Below are 24,973 nucleotides of genomic sequence, written 5' to 3'. Positions count from 1 at the left end.
CCTTCTTGAAGCTACAGGTGCCAAAGCTAACAAGTTCAGCCCAGGCCTACCTCTTAATAATTTGTAACATTTTCATCATTCCTTCAAATAGCTGTATCTCATGAAAACATGTCCCTTTCTCATCTACATGTCCAGAAAATAACATGGAATATTTTGCACAGTCATTTTCCCATTGGTGGTATTCAAACAGCTTCTCCTTTCAGTGTGCCTGAACATACGTCAAGCTTCACTGCTTGCTTTCTTACACATTCACAGTATGAAGAAATTAACTTCATTACTACAGCAATCACCATTTCATTCCTACAGTTGAAGATGGCAAAACAATTTGACCAGAATTTCGAGGTGTTGCTGAACTTCCAAGAGCTAATCTGAATCACAATTTCAGTAAAACCTGAAATAGAAACTTAAAAATCAAAGCAGGACTTTCTCCAGTTCCAGGAAAGTACTTAATAGTGCATATCTGTTTAAAGAATCATTAAGCAATAAATAAATTAAAAGAATTTACTACAAACTTAATTCTTCATGCCTTCTTTAACAAATCTATTAAGAGATGGAATCAAAATCTTTTTCATTTCATTACCAGTAAGACAGAATTCATTTAAAAAGGAAAGCCCAAACATTTTCATGGCTTATTTTCTCTTTAATGCTAGAAAGAATTTGCATTGATAACGCAAAGCAATATCTCTGGTCTTATTCAAGCTTAAATACAATGGGAGAGCATCACATTGCAGCAAACTAACTGTTCTTTCTCCCACCACTCATCTCCCATGCATTAGGTACACAATGCCTAGCAAGAAAAAACTGAAAGTAATACTCATTTTCTAAAGGCATGTTATTTAGCACAATGCGGTGAAGGGAAGAGTAACATTAAATCACAGTTAAGTTTGGGGTTTTTCAGTTAGTTTCTAATAGCTGAGACATTAACTTCCTGAAAATGCTCTGAATAGCAGCATAACATTTACTAAGGCAGCTTTTAATACTTCCTAAGGAAGCTCTATATACAACATCTCTACAATTAAGATTTAGATTTTGTATACAATCTAGTTTATTCAAAAAATATGAAAAGCTAGTTCACAAAATTTCCTCTGCTCCAATCCTGATGATGGGTAAGGGAAGCTAACTGGAGATTGCTTATACAGGTTGTCTGCAGCAACAGCTGCATGACCAAATGGATGTCTGGAGACAAATTTTCTGACCAGCTCCATCAGACTACATGGGTTTTTCACAGAAGTAAGAGACAGCCACAACTCAACTGAATACTTGGTTTCCTGACACAATTTTGTCTAAAACAAGGAAGTGACAGCACCAGAAACCCCATAATGGCAGTAACAGTAATTGCCAATTACTCCCATCTGCAGCCTTAGCTTCATTCTTGGAACTAAATTAGAAAGATTATGTTTTTCCCAACAGTTATATTAAATGAACAACTTTGTTCTAATCATGAATGCTTTCATCTAAATTATTAAGAGACAAGAAATTGGGTACAGTATGAAGTGGTTCCAAAATTCAGTTTCATTCACAATGCAGACGAGGATTTATCAGTAGATTACAGTTCTATTCTGGTACAATCCCTTGATCTCATCCCTTTGCCTGAAAGCAGAACAGTTGATTAAAAAGGAAGATAACTGAAATTAATTGTGTAAGAGCGAACTAAAGATGCCTGAGAGTTAATCTAGCTAGGAAAAGATTAAAGTTGACATCAACAAGATCCTACATTTGAGTCCGCTTTTAAAATAAAGAAATTAAACGCAAGTTTCTTTGGTCTTTCCAAAGTTACTCAGTATTTCCAGTGCTATTAGAAATTACAGGTGTCTAGGTAAGAGCTGCAGTACACGATTAAAGTACTGCCATGATAATGTTTTGTCCTGCACCATAATTATTATCAGAAAAAATAATTACCCCTGAAGTGAAACAATTCCACCTCTCAATTTTATGTATAAGCTTTTAAGCCACATGCACAATTTCACTTGCTAGAAGGAATATATTTATGAATGTTGTGCCACGTTGACAGCTAATGCAAAACAAGGTATTAACAGGTTATATAGAGGAAACCTTTTGAACAACCATATTCCAGCACAGGGAGGAGAGGAGGGAAGAGTAGCAGAAGCATTCCTAAGCCTTTGCATGTGGCCAAAAGTCAGGGGGACACAACAATGGAGACTGATGGGGATGACACAACACGCATCCCACACAAGTACAAAATTTTTTAAAATTAAAATTAATCCCAGCACATGTATTTGCAGAAGTAAACTACAGACTTAACAGTTTATAAACATCAGCTTTGAGTCCCCACAGATCTCGGTGTGCAGCTTCTGAACATCTACTACCTGAAAGTAGCATGGCAAACCCATAACAGCAGCATTACACACTGGGGTTCCAAAGACTTCTGCAACATTGCAACTGCTGCAACGACCACGCTGCCCTGTGCTCTGACTTGATGCCACAACCTCGCAAGCACAAATCATTGGTTCTACAAATCAGTGGTTCTTCAGAAGGAGGATTTCTTCACCCTTCACATTATCAGAAAACACCTTCATAGTATTTATCTGCAACTTCATCAAAAACTACATCCTTTCTAGTGACAGAGAAACTCATGACCTCAGCCCTGCCAGAATGTCCAATCTTTTCAACAAACTGTCAATCACTGGATAATTTGATAGTTTACATGTTAAAAACTATACTAAGAGTGAGATTCATATTTGGAGGCCTTCAAGGCTTGCACAAAATGCTTCAGAATACCAGATTATATGAAGTCTCTGTCTGGCTTAGTGAACACTCAACTGGATGCTGTACACACAACAGTTACAAACATACCCTGGAATAGTTACAGTCCCTTCTCCCACAGAGAAATGGCCACACACACCATGCAGAACACCCAGGATTTCACTTTTGTCTGAATCAGGCAAATAAAAACAATGCAGAAGCATACCTGTCACAACTCTTACCACACAAAACCCTAATGCTCAGCTACTGCAAGGAGAGAGGTGCATCGGATGCTTTTTGGATGAAGAGATTCTCTGCTGAATCAGAAAAAATATTCATTAACACTATTATTAAGAGTCTGCTGCTCCAAACACCTCAGCTTCATTTCTCATCATAAGACCCATTTGGGAAAAGACTCCAGAACAGACACGGAAGCTTCACCAGTGCAAGAGGGACTACAGAAAATAATAGCCAGGAGTTAGCATAATCCTTTTTTCATTTAGTCAACTCCAATTCAATGAGTAATGAGTAATTCAAAATTCAGTAATAACATTCCTAACAGAAACTCTGCAAGCTCACAGTACACGCTCCTTATAGTCAGCATCTTGCAGCAAAGTCAGCCAAACTTATTTCGGCATTTCCAAGGTTGGATAGGCTTTATTGTGTGTGTATAAATTCTGTATTTAAGAAATCTTTAAATCACATTACCACACGATCAAATGACTTTGTTGGAGGCAACAGAGATTAAAATGCCAGCTGATTCTCTCTCTGAGCATCCCTACCACCAGAATGAGTCTTTTTCTGTATTTGTTCTTTCATTAATTCCAATGACTATATGGTTGGATTTTTTTAATTTGACAGAGCAAGACTGTTGATCTGAACAGAGATCCACTGTTTTGACAATTCAATAATGAGGTGCTATATTATGTATCTGCTGTTTTCTAGTTTGAGCAGGGGGTTCTTGCTATTACTAAAGATGATTAAAGAACAAGAGGGATCACCTTCATATTAAAAAAAACACAAGCCCAACCTTGCTACTTCAGCAGTAAGTGTACAGTACCAATTCAGAGAGTAAGAGGTTCATGACAACTACACCTCCTTAGTGCAACACAGCAAATGAATTTCTGCTCTAATCCTTTTCCCCAAAATATGGCAACACTATCTTTAGGCACAGGAATAGTTTCTTCTACTCTTCAATTCCATAAATAACATGGATCAACTTAAAGTGGACAGTGGTATATGAATATAAGTACTATTTTCATATAACTACTATTTTCAGTGTTCATCACCAAGACAGAAAGTGCTTTAAGTACTACCTTCTAAAAAGAACTACATGTTAGAAGAAACATAAAGGACCATACCGTATTTCGATACAGGCATGCATTCATCTGGAAAAAGATCACAGAATAGTCTGGGTTGGAAGGCACCTTAAAGCTCATCTAGTTTCAACTCCCCTTCGATGGGCAGGGACACCTTCCACTAGACCAGGTTGCTCAAAGCCCTATCCATCTTTGCCTTGAACACTTTCAGGGATGGGGCATCCACAGCTTCCCTAAGCAACCTGTTCCAGTGCCTCACCACCCTCACAGTGAAGAATTTCTTAGTATATAATCTAAATGTACCCTCTTTCAGTTTAAAGCTATTCCCCTTGTAACAAGTCTCTCTCCAGATTTTTCATAGGCCCTTTTAGGTACTGGAAGACTGCTCTAAGATGTCTCCTTGAAATACATACAGAGAGGAAGACACATTCATGAAGCCATGTATAAAGTCATTTATGGTTTAGCATTATGACAAGAAATTACATGCACCAGGTTTGGTGCTAATAAGCACCAGGCTTACTTCCAAGTGCAACATCTTCCCATGAGAGAACATTCCATTCCACCAGTGTAATCCCAAGCACAACCAACCAGATGAAAACTGGAAATGTCTAAAAGCTCCAGAAGTCTCACTCACTGCTTCTCATCTCTTTATTAAAAACAAAGGAGGAAGACACAGATAGTTACATATTGTCAGTAACAAGCACTCGAAGCACTGAAAGTGCAGTGTCATGGCAGTCTGGTTCACCAAGCACAGGCCAGTCTGAGGAGCAGTACAGAACAAAATGAAGTTCAGAAGTAAGATACAGGCTAAAGGAACAACTTCAGATGTTAATAACACTTCAGTCAGTCCATACAGAACATGTACAGCAAATTATAATTGACGTAACAAGCAGTGTAAACCACATCAGTATTATGCTAAGAGATTCAGGTACTCCTAATTAACAACTCATGCAATTGTGTTAATGGAATATCCAAAAAGTATCTAAAAAGCTATGTTGATAACTATTCCAAATGCAGTGTTTTAAATGCAGAACTCAGTATAGATCAGACTGCAAGCTCTGTAAAAATTATAGCAAAAGTAGTAATTTCTACTGAAATATTACACAATCTGAGAACTCAATCTTTTAAAAAAGTGGAAGTAAAACAAGCTATCTGACAGAGACTTTCATTAGGGCTGTTATCAAGTGCCAATAGATTTTTACTACAATAACAATTCACAAGGCATGTGGGACGATATATTTCAATTATGAAGACCCAGGCTAAACATCTGCTGTTATAAATTCACCTGGGGGGAAGGGGAGGATCTAATCAAGTTGGACTACATAAATTTAAAGCAGAGAGGTCTCAGACTGCTTATTTTCCATTTATACTGACAGACAGTGCAGGTCAAAATCTTCTGTAAAAATTTTGCTTTCTGCTACTACCTTTTTACACGAGTCTTTAAAAAGAAGCAACCCACAAACCAAACTCTTACATGGCCCATAAAAAGGGTTCAAAATTATATGACTAAACATTCACCTTTACCTTTTTATAACATACAATTCTGCAAGTGAAAAGTTATGTTATATATTAACTAGGCATGTTATGCTTGATCTCTTTCTGTAAGGCTTCCCATCCAGTGATGCCTTCCAGCATAATATATGACCATTCACAGCAATTTTATTTCTGTGTTGTGACCATATTTTCCCACAGATAGTGGTCAAGAGGATATAATTTTAAATAAATTCTCCTGTTTCTAGCTACTACTAGATTAGAGAGCGAGAGTTTTCTACTGTATTTGGAACCATTAATTTAAAATGGCTTCATGCTTGTTAAGGTAGAGCTGCAGCTTGCTGAAAAATTAAATGGTTAACCTTTCAATAAATTCATGAACAGGTTACAGAAAGATGCATGTACATTTAACTGCTCTGGAGCAGTGACCAGGCCAGTGAGACATTGAGATATCCATGCAGTAGTGTTCGTTGAACAAAAGAAATCAGAAGTCAGACAAATAAGCTGCCTTTCTTTACAAAAGTTGGGGTGCTCTGATGTTCTGCTTGTTCCTGGATGCTGAAAGTCTCAGCAAGTTTCTTTCTCAACAGAAGTGGGTTTTTTTCTAACTGTCTTCTCTGCCTTCTAAACTTCCCATTATTAGAATGACAAATACACATAATGATTATGAACAAATTATCACCAAAAAAGGAAATAAAAAAAGAAATCACAATATATACCCACATGCTACTTCAACACCACAGAAACAATCTGTAACTTTGAATACTCACAGCTTTCTGTTTGTGGATTTTGGTTTGTTTTATGTAAAACATACACTAAGCATTTCCTGACATCAAAATCAGGCATGTGTGCATGTCCTGGGTTCAGCAATAGTAGTCATTCTTCTCCTTCTTAGTAGCTGGTGCAGTGCTGTGGTTTTGACTTTCAACCTGGGAGCAGTGCTGATAACACCGATGTTTTTAGTTGTTGTTCAGTAATGCTTACTCTGACCAAGGTCTTTCTGAGTCTCATGCTCTGCCAAGGAGGAGAGGAAGTCAGGAGGAAGCAGAGACAGGACACCTGACCCAAATTACCCAAAGGGGTATTCCATACCACAGCATGTCATGCCCAGTATATAAGCTGGGGGCAGTTACCTGGAAGGGTTGGATTGCTGCTTGGGTCAGGCTAGGTGTCAGTCAGCAGGTGGTGAGCGGTTGTATTCCCTTGTTATTTCCCTTATCATTATTATTACTGGTGGTAGCAGTAGCGGTTTGTGTTATACATTAGTTACTGGGCTGTTCTTATCTCAACCCGTGTGAGTTACATTCTTCCAATTCTCCTCCCCATCCCTCTGGGAGCAGGGGGAGGAAGAACTGGGGAGCGAGTGAGCCGCTGCTTGGTTCTGACTTACCAGCTGGGCTTAAACCACGACAGTGCAATACGTATTTAATCATTAATTGTAACACTATAATAGCTAACAAATCATTAGGAGCTCATATGCAATGCAAAAAGAAAGATAACAGATTTACCTTCTGACATTAATTGGCAAGAAGGGGAGCTCATTTATGTGTCTGCATCACTAGTATTTTTTCTATCTGAAGAAGATAAATGTGATAACAAAGTGGTCATGACATTTCTGATGTCATGTGCTGCTGCAGAGAGACCAACAAAGCATGAACTTCAACTTGTCAGTTCAAGAGAAGCCAATTTTCAAGTGCTGAAGCTAAAAATTTGCACACCTTAAAAATATTGCTTAAATACTTGCTGTCAACATGAACTCCCAGCCCTCCTGCCTTTGTTCATACAGTGTAATCCATCACACAGGCAATCCAGCTAGCTTCCATTTGGTTACACTGCCTGGAGGATTATTTCAATATACGTAGACTCTGGACCAAAAGATTCTTCAGTGTCCAAAACCTACCCAAAAATATGCATCGTTGTTTCCAAGCAACTTCTCCTCAACTGAAGTATCTACCAATGTTTTTATTAAGTTTTAACTTTATAGCAATATACTCTGCAATAGCATGACATTGCAAGGGGGGGGAGGGGAAAGCCAAAAAATGCTGAGTTTCTTGCATTCGTAGAAATTCAAGGTTTAAACAGATAATTAAAGGTGCAAGACTGAAGTCTTGCTGATGCCTGCTCTCAGGGCTTTAAAAGAAGAATATTTTAATGCTGCACTGCTATGTCTGAGAAGCCTGCCACTAGCAGCATACCTCAAAACACTTCAGCTTCAGAATTATCTACCTGAAGAAAAAAAAGAGTGCAGAGCTGAATCTTTCCCCCCCAGTGACTTAATGATCAAACAAATTCCTCATAGGCAGATGCAATATGACAACAAGTACAACGGCTTAGAATATTTTATAGCAATCTAGTGTAGTGTATCATCAAAACAGACATGGAATACTAAGAACAGAAAATCATATAATTTTCTATGGCAATCCAATTAAGCTGGATAAATATTAAAGAAGTTATTTTGATAATATTTATCCTGATTATTGGATTCTAACCATGCTTTCTTGACCCTTCTCTTCACCAGTATAAAAGGAAAGTAATTATGGTCTTAAAATTTTGCCAGCATAAATTGCTTCATAGGGTCACATGGGACCAGGTCTTCTCAGCAGCCACATCTACGCATGTTTACAGTCTCCCAAAAGCCCTTACAGCATTTAAAAATCAGTTTTTCCTTGATCCGGTACCAGTTTAATGCCTATACTTGTATAATCGGCCTGCACCTGATCTAAAGCATGCAGTCAAGACGCTCTCATTCAGACTTGAAATCCCTGCATTTCAATTTAGATGTTACCAAGTCTGAATGAAGTTCCTGATCCTGGCACCTCTAATCAGCTAGGAGCCTGAAAGGTCAGCTGAAATCTACACTAATCTGTAGTACGGTATGATGAACAACATCAGCAGGAGGCTACATGTAACACATTTTCTGCCTTCATTTGAAAAGCTGTCTTGGAAGTCAGTGGGAAGCAGGCCTGGGCTCCTGCTTCCTCTCCTTCCACACCTCTCCCAACACACGTATGCAGGGAAACTGAATATCCAGTAGAGACTTTATCACCTCTGAAGCTATAATTACTGGTCACAGCCTGGGCATGCTGGGCCTTTACTGACAGCGACTACACTAACAACACACTGACATGCTCTGTATAGTTCAACCTCCTCTGCACAGGATAGGCTTGACTACAGCGATTCTATCTATCAGCTTACACACTACAAAATCTTAAAATGAGAGTGGGATGCTATGCAGAGATTAATCATGTTTCCAAGCTCCAGGATTTTCACATGCAATACAGGAGGCCTCCAAAATCTGAACTTAAATTTCCAAGCAGCACTCGCAACAGTAAAAACAGGAGAGGTTAAAGAAATAACTTTTGCTTCCACTTCTCTGAATCTAGCTAACCTGTTCACCCTGGAAACATAGTGCCATCTTTGATTTTTTTCCTGTCAATCACTATTTCACAAGGGATAGACAATCTGAACCACGATGTCTAAGATAAAGTGGTTTGATTATTGAGATAAATACACAATGCCACAATTTGGCTCAATTCTCTCTTAAGTAATGACAGGGTAGGAACCTGTCCGAAGGCTTTTTAACTTCAAATGTTTATTCATTTTAAGAATTCTCATCTGTGGCAAGGTAAGAGATTACTTTGCACATTTCACCAAAAGCAGGTATAGAGTTTTATTCAAGGAGTATCACTGTTCCATTAGCCAGCCAAGTGTATGGACGCATATGCATCTGTTCCATCTGCTTAGGTGCATCAGTAAGTGCTTTATGAAGAGAGGTTAGCACTAGGTGTAAAACAGGTGGCAGTAGTTCACACAAATAGCAGTTTGGCCCCACTGTGAAGTTTGCACACTTACCATTTGTTAGATGGACAGCAATGCTGAAACAAGCATTTGACATGCAGCCATATACCACTCTTCAGTGTGCATGTAAGGAGACAATGTACCACCAACCTAGACCTCAGGTCACATACGTACTGGGAAAGTCTTAATCTGAGGATACTGAATGAAGACAACTAAAAAAGACAACTAGTGTATTCAGGCAGGCAGAAACAAGACATACAAGAAAGAAAAGCAAAACCTCAGTCAGTCAGTGGGCAGCAGACCACAAGTCCAGGTGCATAGCTGCATGTATTTATCATTATCACATAAACATGGAACTGAGCCATCAAACTGGACAACTTCAGGCCAGTGTGCTGCACAATATCAGATAACTTCAATATCAGTGGCATACTGCAGGTCCCTTAGCTTACTAGTGCAATTTCCTTCAAACCTGCCCCTGCCCTTGCATAGACAGCCCATTTTATAATCTACAGAACAATGGAAAAGGAGATGGGTTTCTTGTGCCTTTCCTGAGAGTGCCACTGATAAGGGAAAGAAAAAACAAACCTTAACCCAATCAGCCTCAGAATTTTCAATCTTTCATATAAATTACCAGCATGATTCCAGCCTCTATGAAGGTCAAATCCTAAACTCACACACCACTGTTCATTAAAGAGACTGATTTAAGATACCCAAAACATCTTAAAACCTTTGCAATTAGAAGACAAGTGTCAGAACAGCCAAACCCTCAACTTTTACATTATTAAAGGCTTTTTCTTGGCAATCTTTCCGTGTCTGGCACATGGCACCCCTGGCTTCTCCTCACAGAGGATACCCCTGCAGCCCCCTGCTGCCAGCAGCTGGCCACCTGCACCCAATAGTATTCTCTCTGAAGGGAAACAACACCTGAGAAGGACTTCACCGAGAAAAAATGCACTTACTGAACCACACCAGACACAATCGATTTACCATAGGCATCCATGAGCCCCAAACCTGGACTCCAAGCTTTAGAAAGCTGAGGAAGGCAGACAGCTTGCCATTTTGCAAGGTGAGACAGACTTTTATTTAAAGACACTCTCAGCAAACTGCAGCTCCAGAAAGCAGACTCTGCAAAGTCATCCTTCAGTCACTTACAGCGCAGGCCAGGGAAGCAAGAGGGGAAAAACAGAACTTAATTTCTTTTGCAACTTCAGCCAGACTGAACAAAGCCTCAAAACACGCCAGCGTTACATCTGTATGTAAACAACAGTCAAGTAATGAAGGTTTGACTCAGCTGTGTAATCTATATCCAGCACTGGTCTTGCCGCATGACACTTTACATAGGCTTACACTTCATGTTTGCACATCCACACAAAAACACCACTGGGCAAGAGCACTAGAGCAGTGCATGGCGAGTACAACACAGAAAAAAAGTACAAGGGGTCCAAATCAGTCAAATCTGATTATGAAAGCTCTCCAAGTGCTTCAGTGGTTAGCTGTGCAGGGCTATACTACAACACCAAACATGCATGAGCCACGCCGAAGTGATCAGCAGTGTGTAAGACACATTTCAGAGATAGCAGAAGGCCTTCTACTGCATCAGCTGCAAATGCAGTCACCAGAATTATTTTAAGTGCTATGTCTGTACAATAAAACCTTCAAAGTTAATTCCCCCACAGTTCTTATATTATTTGGATATTAAAGAATGTGTTTGTTTATGCTTATAAAAATCTTGGAGGAAGAAACATAATTGTCCTAAGAATAAAGGAAATGAATACAGGTGTACATTTTTTATGTACAACTCTTCAATATATTCTCTGTAACGTCAAACACGAATTCAAGATGCTTCTTCTGAAGCTTTCAAGTACGTAAGTATCACTGAAGAAAAAATATATCCTACACACATGCACTAGAAGTGCATGGTTTCAGTGGAGATCTTAAACCTTGGGACCTAGCTTTATACTTAGACTAAACAATCATCTATTATTATGGAAATGTCTTTTGCCCACAGGTTTATCTGAGAAGCTTAACTGGTTTTATTTGGATGCTATCCGAACAAGTACAGACATTGCATGGTTATCAATATCAAACTGTAGGAGACATCTGTTAGCACTACCACCAGACACAAAAACAGGCCAAGCCATTCTACCTGTCCACACCTCTTAAAAGTAGAGGGAAGACTACATATTTTTCCCATATTTATGTATAACATCTTCAAGGCTTAAAATCATGTGCAGTGGTATTGCTTTGTCTCCTAGGAGACAGGCAAATCTGTTTAGAAGCAACCATACTAAACATAGGGAAGAAACTGCCAAGGAGTAACCACATGTAGCAAGGAAGTTCATATCTAAAGAAAAAATTAAAAAAAAAAATAAATAAGGTAGACAGAAATCTCAGCTTTAGACAGGCAAGATATCTGGAAGGTGGATTACCAAACTCGTATCTAAACAGAAAGGATTAACACACCAACCACCTGCTAACTCTCTCATGAAAGCACATTACCTCAACCATAGTCAGTGAGGACAGAGGGATTAACAACTAATGAAAATCACCACACCCAGCCAGAAATTTCAACTGAAATGATTTTATGTTTACAGTATAACCAAACCTGCAACTGCAGCTCTTGCAGACACACTGAGCTTCAGCTTATCCAGAAAAAATAGTTCATGAATCAACAGCTGCACAAAGCTCAACATGTACTAGAAAAACCTGGCCAGGTGTCAAACAAGAACTTCACGTGGCTGAACTGGGTTGATCTGGGGGCAACACCACCAGTGCCCAAGCCAGCCTTCTGACAAGCCCTGAAGAACACACAGCTCCTGTTCAGCTGGCAGTGCACCAGGTCATCACCTCTTGAGATTGGACTAGAGCTGTTCAGAAGTCAGTTCCCCCAAAACACATACAATATGAACACTGTCTTCAAACCATTTCACCCTTTGCATTTTGTTACTTGCTTATACAGGCAAGGCTCTTTCTGCTGCCTTGCTCATTTTGCAGGAAAGATCCCTGTGAAGTCTTTTTTCATACCAGGGCCATCATGAGCCAACTGCAGGATCCTTTTTCCAGAAGCTACACATAAGAAGTTTCAGTGCCAAAATAACTTTTCTGCAATGCAATCTATTAAAGCTCCCAAAAGAAAAGAATTAAAGGAAAGGCATTATGTAATTACAGGTAGATCACTAGCATGAAATATTTTTTATTTATACCAGTAGTGATGGGTTTTTGTTGTTGGGGTTGTTTTACTACTATTATTGTGGGTTTGTATTTTGGGGGGCAGGGTTTGAGGGTTTTTTTGGGTGGGGTGTGGTTTTTTTTTGTTTTGGGGGGTTTGGGTTTTTTTTGTGGTTTGTTTGTTTTTTTAGATATTCAAAAGGCATGCAAGATTTCAGCAACTGCAGCCAGTTATAGGAAGACACTAGTACACACTTACTTGGAAAAATGTTGCCAACTTGGCCTGAATTACAACCCAGGTCCTCAAAAGATGTTCACTTTGCTAATCCCAATTCTGTCTTTGAGTGTCAGATCTATGACTTAATATGCCGACATTTGTCATCAGCAGTTTGTGCACTTCTTCTTTCTTCTTAATTTAATTACCATGCCAAAAAACACTACTTGGAAGCGTCATATTGGAAAATCAGATCTGGAATGAAACTGCTTTAGCTCATGAAGCTATAAAACCTGTCCCTACCTGCTTGTAAGTCAACACGGTGCATATACCTCTAAGGCTATTTCTCTGTTGTTCACAAGGTACAATGCCACAGCTCCTGGCACAGCTGCTGTCTTAGGTAGCATGTAGGTGAGGTAATGCAGGGCTGTTAACAGCAGGGCTTGCACCTCCCAGCTGTTTGAGTGGTTACTAGCATACCAAAGTTCAGATGTAGTACTTTTCCTTTTTAAACTGAAAGAGGGTGGATTTAAACTGGCTATCAGGAAGTTCTTCACTGCGAGGGAGTGAGGCACTTGTACAGGTTGACCAGTGAAGCCGTGGCTGCGCCATCCCTGAAACTGTTCAATGTCAGGTTGAACAGAGCTTTAAGCAACCTGGTCTAGTGGAAGGTGTCCCTGCCCTCATCAGGGGGGTTGGAACTATATGATATTTAAGGTCCCTTCCAACCCAAACCATCCTATGATGCTACAATTTTACAATACCTTAACGAAACCTCTTATCCTCTCTTCACACCCTTACTTTACCTGTAACTCTCCTACTTTAACTGTAGGACCACTACCATCTGAATGTAACTCTTAAAGTTTCAGTTGCTTCAGTTTTCAGCCACTATTACCTCCAATGGGAATTTAAAGCTAAGCATGCTGAGTTTGGATAGAAGCAAACCAGGGAGGCCACAAAAACAGGTGCCAGGAGGGAAGGTAATACTCAGCATAGTGATAGCATTGTGAACTATTACTCTTCTGAGAAGACTAGATGCCATATGTTCTGCTGACAGGCAGGGTACACCACAATATGACCACACATTAGCTGTATAATAGTCACAGTTTATTAAACAAGCACACTAAACCAAACAAGCACACTAATGAGAATCAGGTATGTATCTCTCTCTGTATATAGTAAATAAATACAATAAAGCAAATCAGAGGTACATATATATATATATATGAGTAAAGTACAGACAAAAATTAGCAATGCATTAATCATTGCATAGGGAGAATAGTGACTAAGAAGAAATACATCACCAGTTACCACTGAATCACCATCCAGGCCCATACTTCCAGCTGAAAAGACCCATTGCAGCCAATGTCAGGAGTCTCAGCTAAATGGGAAAATTCCTATGTGGTGTGTCCACTCCTAGGTGAGACTTCAGATTCGGCCACAAGAGGGTCCTGCTTTTACACCCTTAGAAAAACAACCATCTTTATGCCATATCTGTAACTGTTAACTCATGGGGCTGTGCTGTTTCTCATGATCTCACTGTTGTCGAACATCGGTCAGGTGCCCCAGTGGGGCCACATATGAAGGTCATAGAACAGCTGCACACCTATGTTTTCCTGCCTTTTCAGACACTCGCCATGAACATAAACATACATACTCTACCAAATACATTTTAACAAAAAACATACTTTTTTTACATCTCTCAGTCATGAGCGGAAATAGGCTCTCAGCTATTAAGAGGGAATCAACTCTCAGCTAGGTTCCCAACCATTAGACCGTACAACTACCTTTACACATACCTTAAGCATACATACACTCTCTCAGCAGAATTCAGTGCAGCTGTGAGCCCACACTGTAATGCCAACACGTTTGTTTCAGCGAACTCAAAGCACTTAGTGAAACTCAAGAAAGTCAATGACTGTCATTGCCCTTCAATGACCTACAAGTGATATGCCCAAGGTTACCTCCTTGCTGTTTCAGCTAATCAGTCTGTAATTTAGACACACATTTTCTAAAAGAACATACAGCCAATTCAATATGCAGTACTCTGCTTGCTACAGAACTGCTCCCAGAAAATCAATGGCATCTTTAACTTTGGAAGATGTCCTCTGGTGGTATAATGTTTTAACACCACCAGTATTTGAACAAACGGAAAGAAACCACTGGTAACAGGCTAAGATACATCCAAAAAGTTTACATTAACCCATCTACTTATCAAATCTACAAAGACTGAACCGAGCTAAAGGATTTCCCTGTGACTTTTCTGTAAACAATCTATTCTGTTAGCTAGCTCAGAACAAAATATATAGGGCACAATTCACTCTGCCCTTCCCTTGTCATATAGTATGCACAAAACCTGAGACACAGTATGAAAGACATCAGAGACATTTTTGTTATGTGGCCTGAATAACTGCTTTACAATGAAAGCAAAGCATCCACTGAGCCATAGCTACAGCATTATTACATTCTAGTAAAAGTTTCTTGAGCTAACAATGAAAATCAAATTAGCATTTTAGTGCAGTAGTCATCTGCTCCATTCACCCACAGCTCTCTTTCTCAGGATTGCAAAGCTATTAAAAACAATGGGATCATTAACAGTCCAGGTGCAATTAATTTTACAGTCACACTAGCACGGCAGCATGGCCTCACAAAGGAAGCTTGTCACTCAGTACCTAGCCTCTAGCAATTAAAAATAAATATATAAAAATAAAAAGGATATATTGAAATATAGACAGTTGTTACAACAAAACACTGCAAAATGCACCTAATGCGCAGGTTTCTCTGCCAGGCAACAAGAAATTCATCTTTCTTGACTATCCTATAATCAGTTATTTTCAAACACAATTTTGGAAGAGGTTTTTGTAGCTTGCAACGGCTTTATTTTTTTGCTTCTTCTGAAAGTCACTTCCAGAGCTGTTTAACCAGAAAACTCGGGGGGAAAAAAAAAAAAAAAGAAAAAAAAAAAGAGAAAGTTATCTTTTTCCATTTAAAGACTGTAGTTGATATCAGTTACAAATTAAGGAAATACTTTGTTCAGCCCTTGAAATGGGGAGACACTCAGTAAAGAAACCTGTGACAAGGGCTACCAGGCTTTTTATATAGCAGAACACTTAAGCTTTAACACTTGACATACTTGTAATTCACCTCTGAATGGTGCAAATTCATCAGCTTAGAATTTGTTAGATTTGTACAGGAGGGCAAGGTATTCATCCCGCTTATCCCTGGCTGAAGTAGGACAGCCTTTCAGCAGAGAAGTTTGATGAGAGCATCCCTTTCAGTTAGGAAAGGGCAAGTGAAGCTTTACTTGGCTCAGCTAAGCTAACACAGGTTCCCGGCTTGATTCTGAAGCAGAGTTTGTTTGCTACACAGATACCACACCCCCACATCTTTCACATTTTCAGCTACCTTGTCCTCATATACCTCCATCTTTTTTCCTTCTATCATTGTACAAAGAGCTACAAGCATTTCATGATTTTAAGCACAAGTCTCTCATCAGTCATACACATTAAAACCTAATATCACCCAACTATTGAAACCTCATTTCAAAAAAGAATTTAAACTCCACAACTGCAAAGAATAGCTGAAAGTACACAATTTGAAGGCTGAAGCAACAAATGATAAAAATTTGAGTGGGCAGAGTATTTCAAGTCCATATCACTCCTTTTAAAATAGCATGTACAGTACTGCTTGTGATACCATAACATCGAGGAGCTCCCAACACAAGCTGTAACATTGCTGTGCTTGGTACTGTACAAAAAAAACACCCCAGAACATTGGGGTTTTGATCTGGTATTTCTCCCAGATCAAAGCCTGAACATCTCCCAACCCAGCAGCAAAACAGGCAGAGCCTGCCTCGCTTAAGTTCTTAGTAACAAGCATCTGCTTCGCCATATTGGGCATAAGAGAAAACCTTCAGCCTGATGTCAGAGAAACTCTGCCTAAGGAAGCTTTACTAGGAAACTTTAAGGACTTCATACACATTACTAATCTTTTCAGATTCATCATGCCCCTTTTTGTTAAGTCTCTGAATTCTGCATTTCAGATTTTTGCCTTTAAATACATTCTTCTCACATCTTATACAGAGAGTGTTGCTAGTTAATGTTTGCCAGCTCCAAGTAACCCAAATAGCAAGATGGGAAACGAAGTAATTAATATGTCACGGCTGTTCTTTGGGGGTAAGGGGAAAGAGTCCATAATATGCAGCAAAACCAACAGAAAAGTTACCCCATTACATGGATTATTGCAGTAAAACGCTATCCAGCTGCTCAGCTTGCTAGCTCAAGGATCTCCTCATTTGCACTTGACAGAGCTTCTATTTTAAGTCTTAACTTGGGATTCTTCTTCTATCCCTTTGTGTAAATTCAACTTTACACAAGCTGTTACTGCTAGCAGAGTAGCCCCATCATATTCCTCATAGTACAACATTAGCACCACACTGTTATGTTTACTGACATGCAGTTCAAAGCAGTTCACATCTAATAAAATTTTGTCAAAGGCAATGGACTACCCAGGACTTAGACTGTCCTCCTTCTACAGAGCTGCAGCTTTTCATAAAAAACGTTTTTTGACATTTGATTTCGCTGTTGAACATACAGATCCTGAAGATCAGCTTCAGGACTATGTTCTTCTGCCTGTAAAAGGGCCACTCAACCATTTTTGCAAATGCATTCAAATTTTGGTTTGAAGACTATAATCACACACCTCCTTCCAGAAGGATTTTAAATATGTAAGTAGTTCTGGCACATGAGAACAGATACATAACTCAATGTATGAATCTACTTCTTTAGCTCTCACTTATTCCAAGTGAGAAGGGAGATGCTCTACTTATTTATACCCATCAAATCCTGCAAAAGAAGCTCCAGAGAGCTATAAACACTACTATTGTACAGATAACCTAAAAGCACAGGCAACAGCACACAACTGTATTAGATAAAGCCCTCAACCATGTGTCTCTCCTTTTCCCAATGTATTTCTATATAAAGGTGCATATCAGCATACACCTTAAAGGCCTATCCTGCATGCAGGAAGTTTAAACTATGAAACTTTTTTTTCATACTAAAAGCAAATCAAGAAAGCGTTTTAACTGACTGCTGAAACAGTCCTACACACTTAAAGTGTATTTAACATTATAGGTAACGTCACAAATATATCTAAAAACCCAAAAGCAATGCTGTTTTTCTGACTCATGTGAGACAAGAACAGCTTTGCGGCTACTCTAGTCTCAATGAGTGTTTATTTAATCCCACTGCCATAATTTTAACCCTGAGAAGTATACATTTTATGACTTCATTTCTATTCCTTATATGATCTAAGGATCACACTCTGGCAATTAGGCAGTTCACGTTTAGGTAGCTGTAAAATCCAGGGTGTGCTACAACAGGGAATGACCCATCACTGTCAGAGATAAGGAAGTCTGAAACAATTGAAGGAAAAATCTCCAACACAGTCTAAGTATCTCCCATGGTTAATACTTCAGCAGGACAAGCAGAAGGGGAAGAAAAAAGTAACAAAAACATCATTACTAGTTAGGTCACAGTGATATTTTGACAGAACTATCACCATCTCTGTTATACATGGATGCACATACTAACATTGCCATCACTTCACACACTCTTCACTTACTTTATCTTGAAGCATTTGATTTCCACCCTCCTGCAAATTACACTACAGTTTTGTTGGGGTGAAGATCTGGCAGACAATCTGTAATGCTGGAGGTACTGTAGCTCTCTAGAGGACATATGCTCAGGGATAAACGTGTGAAAAAGCAGCTTTTAGAGCAATACTTTCTTTACCACCATCTTCACCTTGCTATGAGTACGTTCATAACAGAACCTTAGATTCCCAGTAATTCATTCTCACCATACAGTCCTCCTGAAGCCACAACAGACTGCAACATAAACAGCAAGAAGGCACGTTCAGGCAACGAGTTTGCAGCAACAGAAAAAGCTCTTGTGCTTCTCATTCTGTGAAGTGTCTTTGTAATATGATACACATCAACTACAGAGTAAAAATGTAGAACCATCAACCTCACAGGTCAGTGGACATTTTTCAGAAGCAATCCTGTCTTTACAGTTGCTTATCATCTTTTCAACACAGAATCAACCCTTACTAACTCCAACAGCTTTGTCAGTGACAAACATTTAATTTACAAAGCAAGAACTGAAATTATTTGACAACAAAACACTACATTCTCTCCCCCCCCGCCCCCTTTTTTGTCTCAGGTTTTGGGGTTTTTGTAAAGCATCTAAAATGACCAAGAGGACATACTATGGTAATTCAGAAGACACTGGTGGGTTCAGAGGCTTTTGGATCAATTTCAGACCAATACAGCTGTGCTATCTGACACACTATTATTCTCTCTGAAGACCGCTGATCCTCTCTGGCTTGCTACTTTGCTCTGGTAAGCAATGTACATTCCCAATTACTGTGACAAGGTCTGTAGAAAGACAAGGTCTTTCAGTAGGTCAGCTGACAGAGACAGAAAAGACAGACAACTCTAAAACACACAATTTAACCTTCAAATCCTTAAGATTACTGCTGTAAGTGACGAATCCATAGCTTGTCTTCATCCTCTTTTTATGAGAGAGGATTAACCCAAGTGAGCTCTCACTTGCCCTGTAAAACACTGACTGAGATTTGGAAGCCACCAACAAAAAAACACATACATCATGCTGTACTGAAAGACTAAAATATCTGAATGAGAGAAATTAATGCAGCCAAATGACACTTGGCATCATTTGCCTCAGTAAACTTCGTAAAACATGTTTCCTGTTCACAGTCACTTTTTTTTTTTTTTTTTTTTGCTAGAAGGAAGACTAGTGTAGAGAAGATAGAAATACAAGAGAAAGAAAAATTGGAAAATCCTGGGTTTTTTTTCTTTTAGCCCTTTCTGCATAATCCCGTTCTGGTATTGACTATCCACAGACTGTTAAAGCAGCCAGATTTCAACAGAAAACATACCACTGCCCAGCTTCAGCTCCTCCCTTAACAGTCTGGAAAATACTCTTTCTAACGAGAGTTCTAAAGAGAATACAAAATAATCCTTAAAGTACTAAACAACCATGCTGCATTAAAAGCGGCAAGCCATCCTCTACGTAGTGTTTGTCTTGAGTGTCCTTCACCATGCAATCCTATTCTGGCTGCTCCTGTCAGCAGTTAGCCACTCACCTCACAAGAGCATTGGCAAATAATCCTCTGGAATTCAGTTCAGTTTCAACTGTTTGCTATCCACATCACTTCAATGCACTGATGGCTCTGAAGCAAAGCACTTCCCACATGAGGTTAAAGCCATAGTTTCAACTGTTTGCTACCCACATCACTTCAATGCACTAATGTTTCCGAATCAAAGCACTTCCCACACGAGGTTAAAGCCATGTTTCATTCTCATGAGTCTAAGACCTCAGAGTATAACATCAAAAACACCTCAGTAACCGATGGCCACGATCTTGTAAACCATTACTTGTCCTTGCTTACATGAAATGAGAGGCTGGTTTTCTTTGGGTGTTTTGTAATTTTAAGGTGAAGTTTACAGAAGAGTAGGATGAGGTAATAATAGAAAAAAAAACACAACAGAACACCACCATCACAAAAACAAACAACCAACAAAGTAGTGATGTACCTTTTCTTCTCATCTCTCCCTTCACTATCTGCCTCCAGGAATTAACTCTTTCAGATGTGATATTCGGAAAACAAATTAACAAGCTTTCACCTCTACTATTTAATTTATGGATAGAAAAGAAGCAGCCCCACCACAAGTGACAGCATTAAGTTTCCTTCACCAAGGTGGGGAGACAAATTGTCCTTTTTGGTAAAGCAGAAACGTTCACATCATTCTTCCGAAAAAGGCGTAAAACTCATAACAGACCACAAACTGGAAATGAGCAGTTTGGACTACGTAAACAGTAACACTGCTTGTGAGACCTCTGAAATAATTCTTCTGTTCAGTTCAGCTCTGGCAAGGCCTAAATCTGAGTATGGCATCCTGCTTTTTGATATCATGCTTCAAGACAGATGTGACCAGCTGGAAAGACTCCACAAGACAGCAATGAGAATGATCAGATGTCTGGAAATGCATTCTATATGGGAAGATTAAAGCCACTGGGGTTGTTTAGTCTCAAGAAGGGGTCTAGGAGGAGACAAGATCAGAGTTGTCAAGTATGTTGTATAGTGTCATAGGAGAACAACAGTTTGACTGGAATACCACGTGAAGTAAGTAACACGTATAGGAAAATATGATTGTTTTCTAATTACTAATTTATAAATGCAGTTTGAAAATATTTTTTATGTCATGGCTTTGAAGAATTTACTGACAGCTAAAGTAGCATCAAGAGAGGTATCAGAACAATCTGTTTCACTGCTGTCTACATATGGATACATACATACATGGATACTGAACAGCCGTGACAACAGATTCAATTCTGTTATGTTGGCAACAGGCACAAGGCCAGGACAAGAGAAAAACTGAAACCTGGAAGAGCACGATCAAATACTAGGTATCCATAAACCCAAAAGAACTCGTACATGAAACATAACAGAGAACATAGTAATTTTCATTATTTCACACTGATAGGATGCTAATGTGAAAATGGTATCTCCAAGCCCTCCTCTCCATGTGACTCTTCTGGCACATGGCACATCAAGAAAGCTTGAAATCGTCTGTACGCTAATCCTGGATCTTAGTCTTGCCTTTTTTCACTACCTTTAAGGGTTTCAATTCTCAAGTAACATAGATGCTCTCTCAGTTTCAAATTAGCATGCATTCATTTATTCCTGCACTGTAATTCATTGTGGTGTCCTTGCACAACAACAACAAAAAAAAAAAGACTATACAGGTGCACTTGTCAGGTGGCTCTGCATGTAGGCAGGAATTCAGCTGCAAGCCCTCACTGCCCCAAAATGGAAGGATAGGCAAAACCAAAGCACAAAAAACACAGACAAAAAAAAGACTAGTTTCAGATAATGAAGGAATCTAGCAGAAGGGAATAAAGGGAAGGGAAGAAGGCTGCATATTCTAAGCAACCTTTCCCATTACATTAAAATTAGTTTATTCTGGTATCTCTTCTCGTTACTAACTGGAGGTGAGGTATTAGACTGCCCATGTAGAATATTTCCAAACTCTAATGAATTCAATATTGGCTTCTTTTGGGGCTTCCCTATATTTTTATATATATCTATATAAAAATATAATTTTATATATATTTATAGATAATATATATTTATATATATAAATAATATACAAATATTGGGATATATTATATATAAAAATATAATATATCCCTATATTTAACTCAAAAGGCACCTATAATGCATCCCTAAAGCACACACAGAACTAACTAGCCTTAACCAGAACTTTATTGGTCTGCCAGCAGCCCTGAGTTCAGCTATTTGAACAGACAGCCTTTGTGTATTTCCATATGGTATTTTGCAGGCTTACCAGCTGAGCACCAAACCAACTAGACACCACATAGTTGTGGTAACCACAGACCCCAGCCCACACATACAAGACCTGCAGAGAAGCAGAAAGTATCAGTTACCTACCAGTGAGCACCATGCTAACAACAGCTACAGAGCTCCTACACAGTCCAGTGAATAAAGCAAGTTCACATCTCTATTAAAAATAACTAAATAATTTAGATATACCCACATTCTTCCTACTACTATCATAAATGCACTTTCCTGCAAAAACATTCCGGCCTTTGTGAGCTCATGCAATTGAAACAGAGGAGGAACCTGGCCCAAGTTTGAGTATTCAAATTACAATCATTAAAAAAAAAAAAAGGATAAAGTCATATCATGTCAAATTCACATCGCTGTCCTACTGTTCCATCAGTTTAGTAGTGGAGGCATCAGGGAATGAAAGGGTAAAGCAGGAGCTACATATTCATCTACATACTGTAGAGGAAAACATCACTAGCAACCACAGCTTAGCTAGTTGCAAATAACTTCAGTCAGCGCTTCAAAGATATTCCTTTCAAAATGCGTCGGTTTCCCCCCAAGAAAATTTTGCACAGCCAGCTGCTTAAAGGTACGGAATAAAGAAACACCAGCTAAGAGCAAATTAAAAAGTTAACCACAACAATAGGTACATCAGCCACTCCTGTAAGGTATACAGGAAATTATGTACACAAAGTAAAGCAGAAGTCAGGCAGAACAATATGCCTGGTTCGGGGTTCATGGCAAGAAAAACGAAAACAGTCTCAGATATAAAAGGTCCACTTCACAGTAACACAGTGGGGGGAGTTGTTTTGGGTTTAAGAGTGCCGTTAGAAATACTGCATCTAGATCAGGATGGGCAGGGAGTGAACACCACGCGTTATCCGCGTATCACGCTACAGATCTGTCATTCACAGAGATCCTCCATAATCTACAGCCTGCCATTAGCTCTCACAAGAGGATTAGCGTAGTTTAGGTGCTTGACCATCACTTCCGTCTGCATTGAAGAGTTTGCTTTGGAGCAACGGTATCCGAAGGTGACACGCTAGAAAAAAGGTTCCTTAAAATACACCCCTTCCATGCACATACACACCCCCCCCCAAGCCCTCACTACCAGCAGCCAGAACGGGCGAGAGTCAAGGGGAGCAGAAACCTCACCGCTCCCGTCTGTGGCCGACAGAGGCGAACGCCGTCGCACCCCCGGCCCCGCGCACCTCTTCATCCCGCTCCTCTAACGAGGCATCCTCCTCCTCCGCCCGCCCGCCGCAGCTCGCCCGCTCCTCGCCCGGGAGCCGCCGCCGCCGCCCCGTCGCCGCCGCCCGGCAGGCGCCGAGCTCTCCCTCCTCGGAGAGAGTTTCCGAGCCGGAGGAGGAGCTGGAGCAAGAGGAGCCGACGTGTCCGGCGCCCCGCGGTCGCTCCGGAGCCGACGAAACTTTCTCCGCCATAGCCGGAGGCTCAGAGCCGCGCCGGCCACATGCCCCACAGTCGGCAGCCGTGGCCTCTCCGCCCCGCAGGGCGGAACGGCGCGGCGGCGGCAGTACCGGCCGAGCCTGGCCGGCCACCGCGCTCCCCGGCGGCGGGTGGTGCCTGCGGGCGGTGCGGAGCCTGGCCGGGCGGAGCCAGTGGTGCGGAAGGCGGAGCAGGTCGGAGAGCTGCGGGAGGGCGGCAGGTAACGGAGCGGTGAGGGGAAGAGAAGGGGCCACTGTGAGGATCAGGCGGTTTTGATAGCGGAGCGATCTGTAGAGCGGCGAGTGCAGCAGAGGGATGGGTCTGCCGGCAGGCGAGGGGAAGGGGCGAGGAACAGGGACCCTTCTCGCTGCCCCTCCCCGCGAAGGGCGGCAGAACATAGACGAGAAGCCACGTCTCCCCGAGGCTGGCGGTCCCCCGGCCCGCAACGCCTGCCTCGGTCGAGGGAGGCAGCAGGCGACAGCCCGCGGTGCGGAGACCCCAGCCGCGTCCGCCAGAGCCCGGGACCGGGCGGGGGCACCGCGAGCCTCTCCGCTCCGGGAGGTGCCACAGGAGTAAGCGGAGGCAGGAATTCCTCACGACAATAGAGTTTTCTACGGCACGCTGTTCCTCTAAAAACGAACTATCAATCAGCGGTTTATCGCAGCGGCTTTGCCAGCTTCCTGTCGTTGGTAAAGGGTATGTACCCCTAGATACAGTTTTGAAGCAAACTAAGACCTTTTAGGTGTTTGACTTTGAAACGGGCATTGACATTGGGATTTATGACCAGGCTTTTCGAGCCACTGAAACCGAAGCAGATCACAGAAGTGAGGCACCTGAAGCTTATATAAATCTTTCTAGACAGCTCCTAGATCTTTAAGGACCTAAATAGCTTTTAAACCTAATGGCTGTGTCAATTTTTAAAATACTCTTTTAAAATACTGGCTTGAAAATACTTTTGGTTTTAGATGTCATAACATGGCTTCTAATCTAATATACTAGTATAATATATAAATATATATATACACTCACACCTGTATACACCACAGCCTTACTTACTTAACACCCGTACAGCCCAGGGTTCCCTGGGCTAATCCAATTGTGAAATCAGAACAGATTAAGCGCTTTGGTAATAAATAAAGTCTCACAGCATCACTACACCCCTATTTCATAGGAAAAGAAATGTGAGCACAGACCAGTTATTGATGTGCCCTAATTCACATAGTACTTAGATAATGGAAGTAGGAAACAAAATGCAAGTCTCCCCTATTCCAGATTTATAATTTGACGAGTTTATCCAGTATTCCCAGGTGGTAAATGAAAAAAAAATATTATTTTTTTAAAGTTAAGATAACTGTCTGGATTATCAGATTAATAGTGGAAGAAAAAATAACTATATAAA

The 24,973-nt window shown here is 40.4% G+C and overlaps 1 protein-coding gene across 1 annotated transcript in view; it reads right to left on the bottom strand.

Annotated features, from left to right (window-relative positions):
* MAST4 (microtubule associated serine/threonine kinase family member 4) overlaps positions 1-23,701 on the bottom strand; it is a gene marked incomplete at its 3' end in the record, with an annotated part of 71,090 nt that extends 47,389 nt beyond the window's left edge. Inside the window, exon 1 of the mRNA XM_061342673.1 lies at positions 23,340-23,701. Coding sequence (XP_061198657.1) covers positions 23,340-23,570 — 231 coding nt within the window. The remainder of the gene's footprint in view (positions 1-23,339) is intronic.
* Between the last annotated feature and the right edge of the window lie 1,272 nt (positions 23,702-24,973).

This window comes from Neopsephotus bourkii, unplaced genomic scaffold (assembly GCF_033783945.1).
Source record: "Neopsephotus bourkii isolate Nb327-2 ecotype Australia unplaced genomic scaffold, CSIRO-AGI_Nbou_v1 NB_1810, whole genome shotgun sequence".
NCBI classification, from domain to species: Eukaryota; Metazoa; Chordata; class Aves; order Psittaciformes; family Psittacidae; genus Neopsephotus; species Neopsephotus bourkii.
Note: the sequence above shows the minus strand (reverse complement) of the source record. Positions and strands in the feature narration are given on the sequence as shown.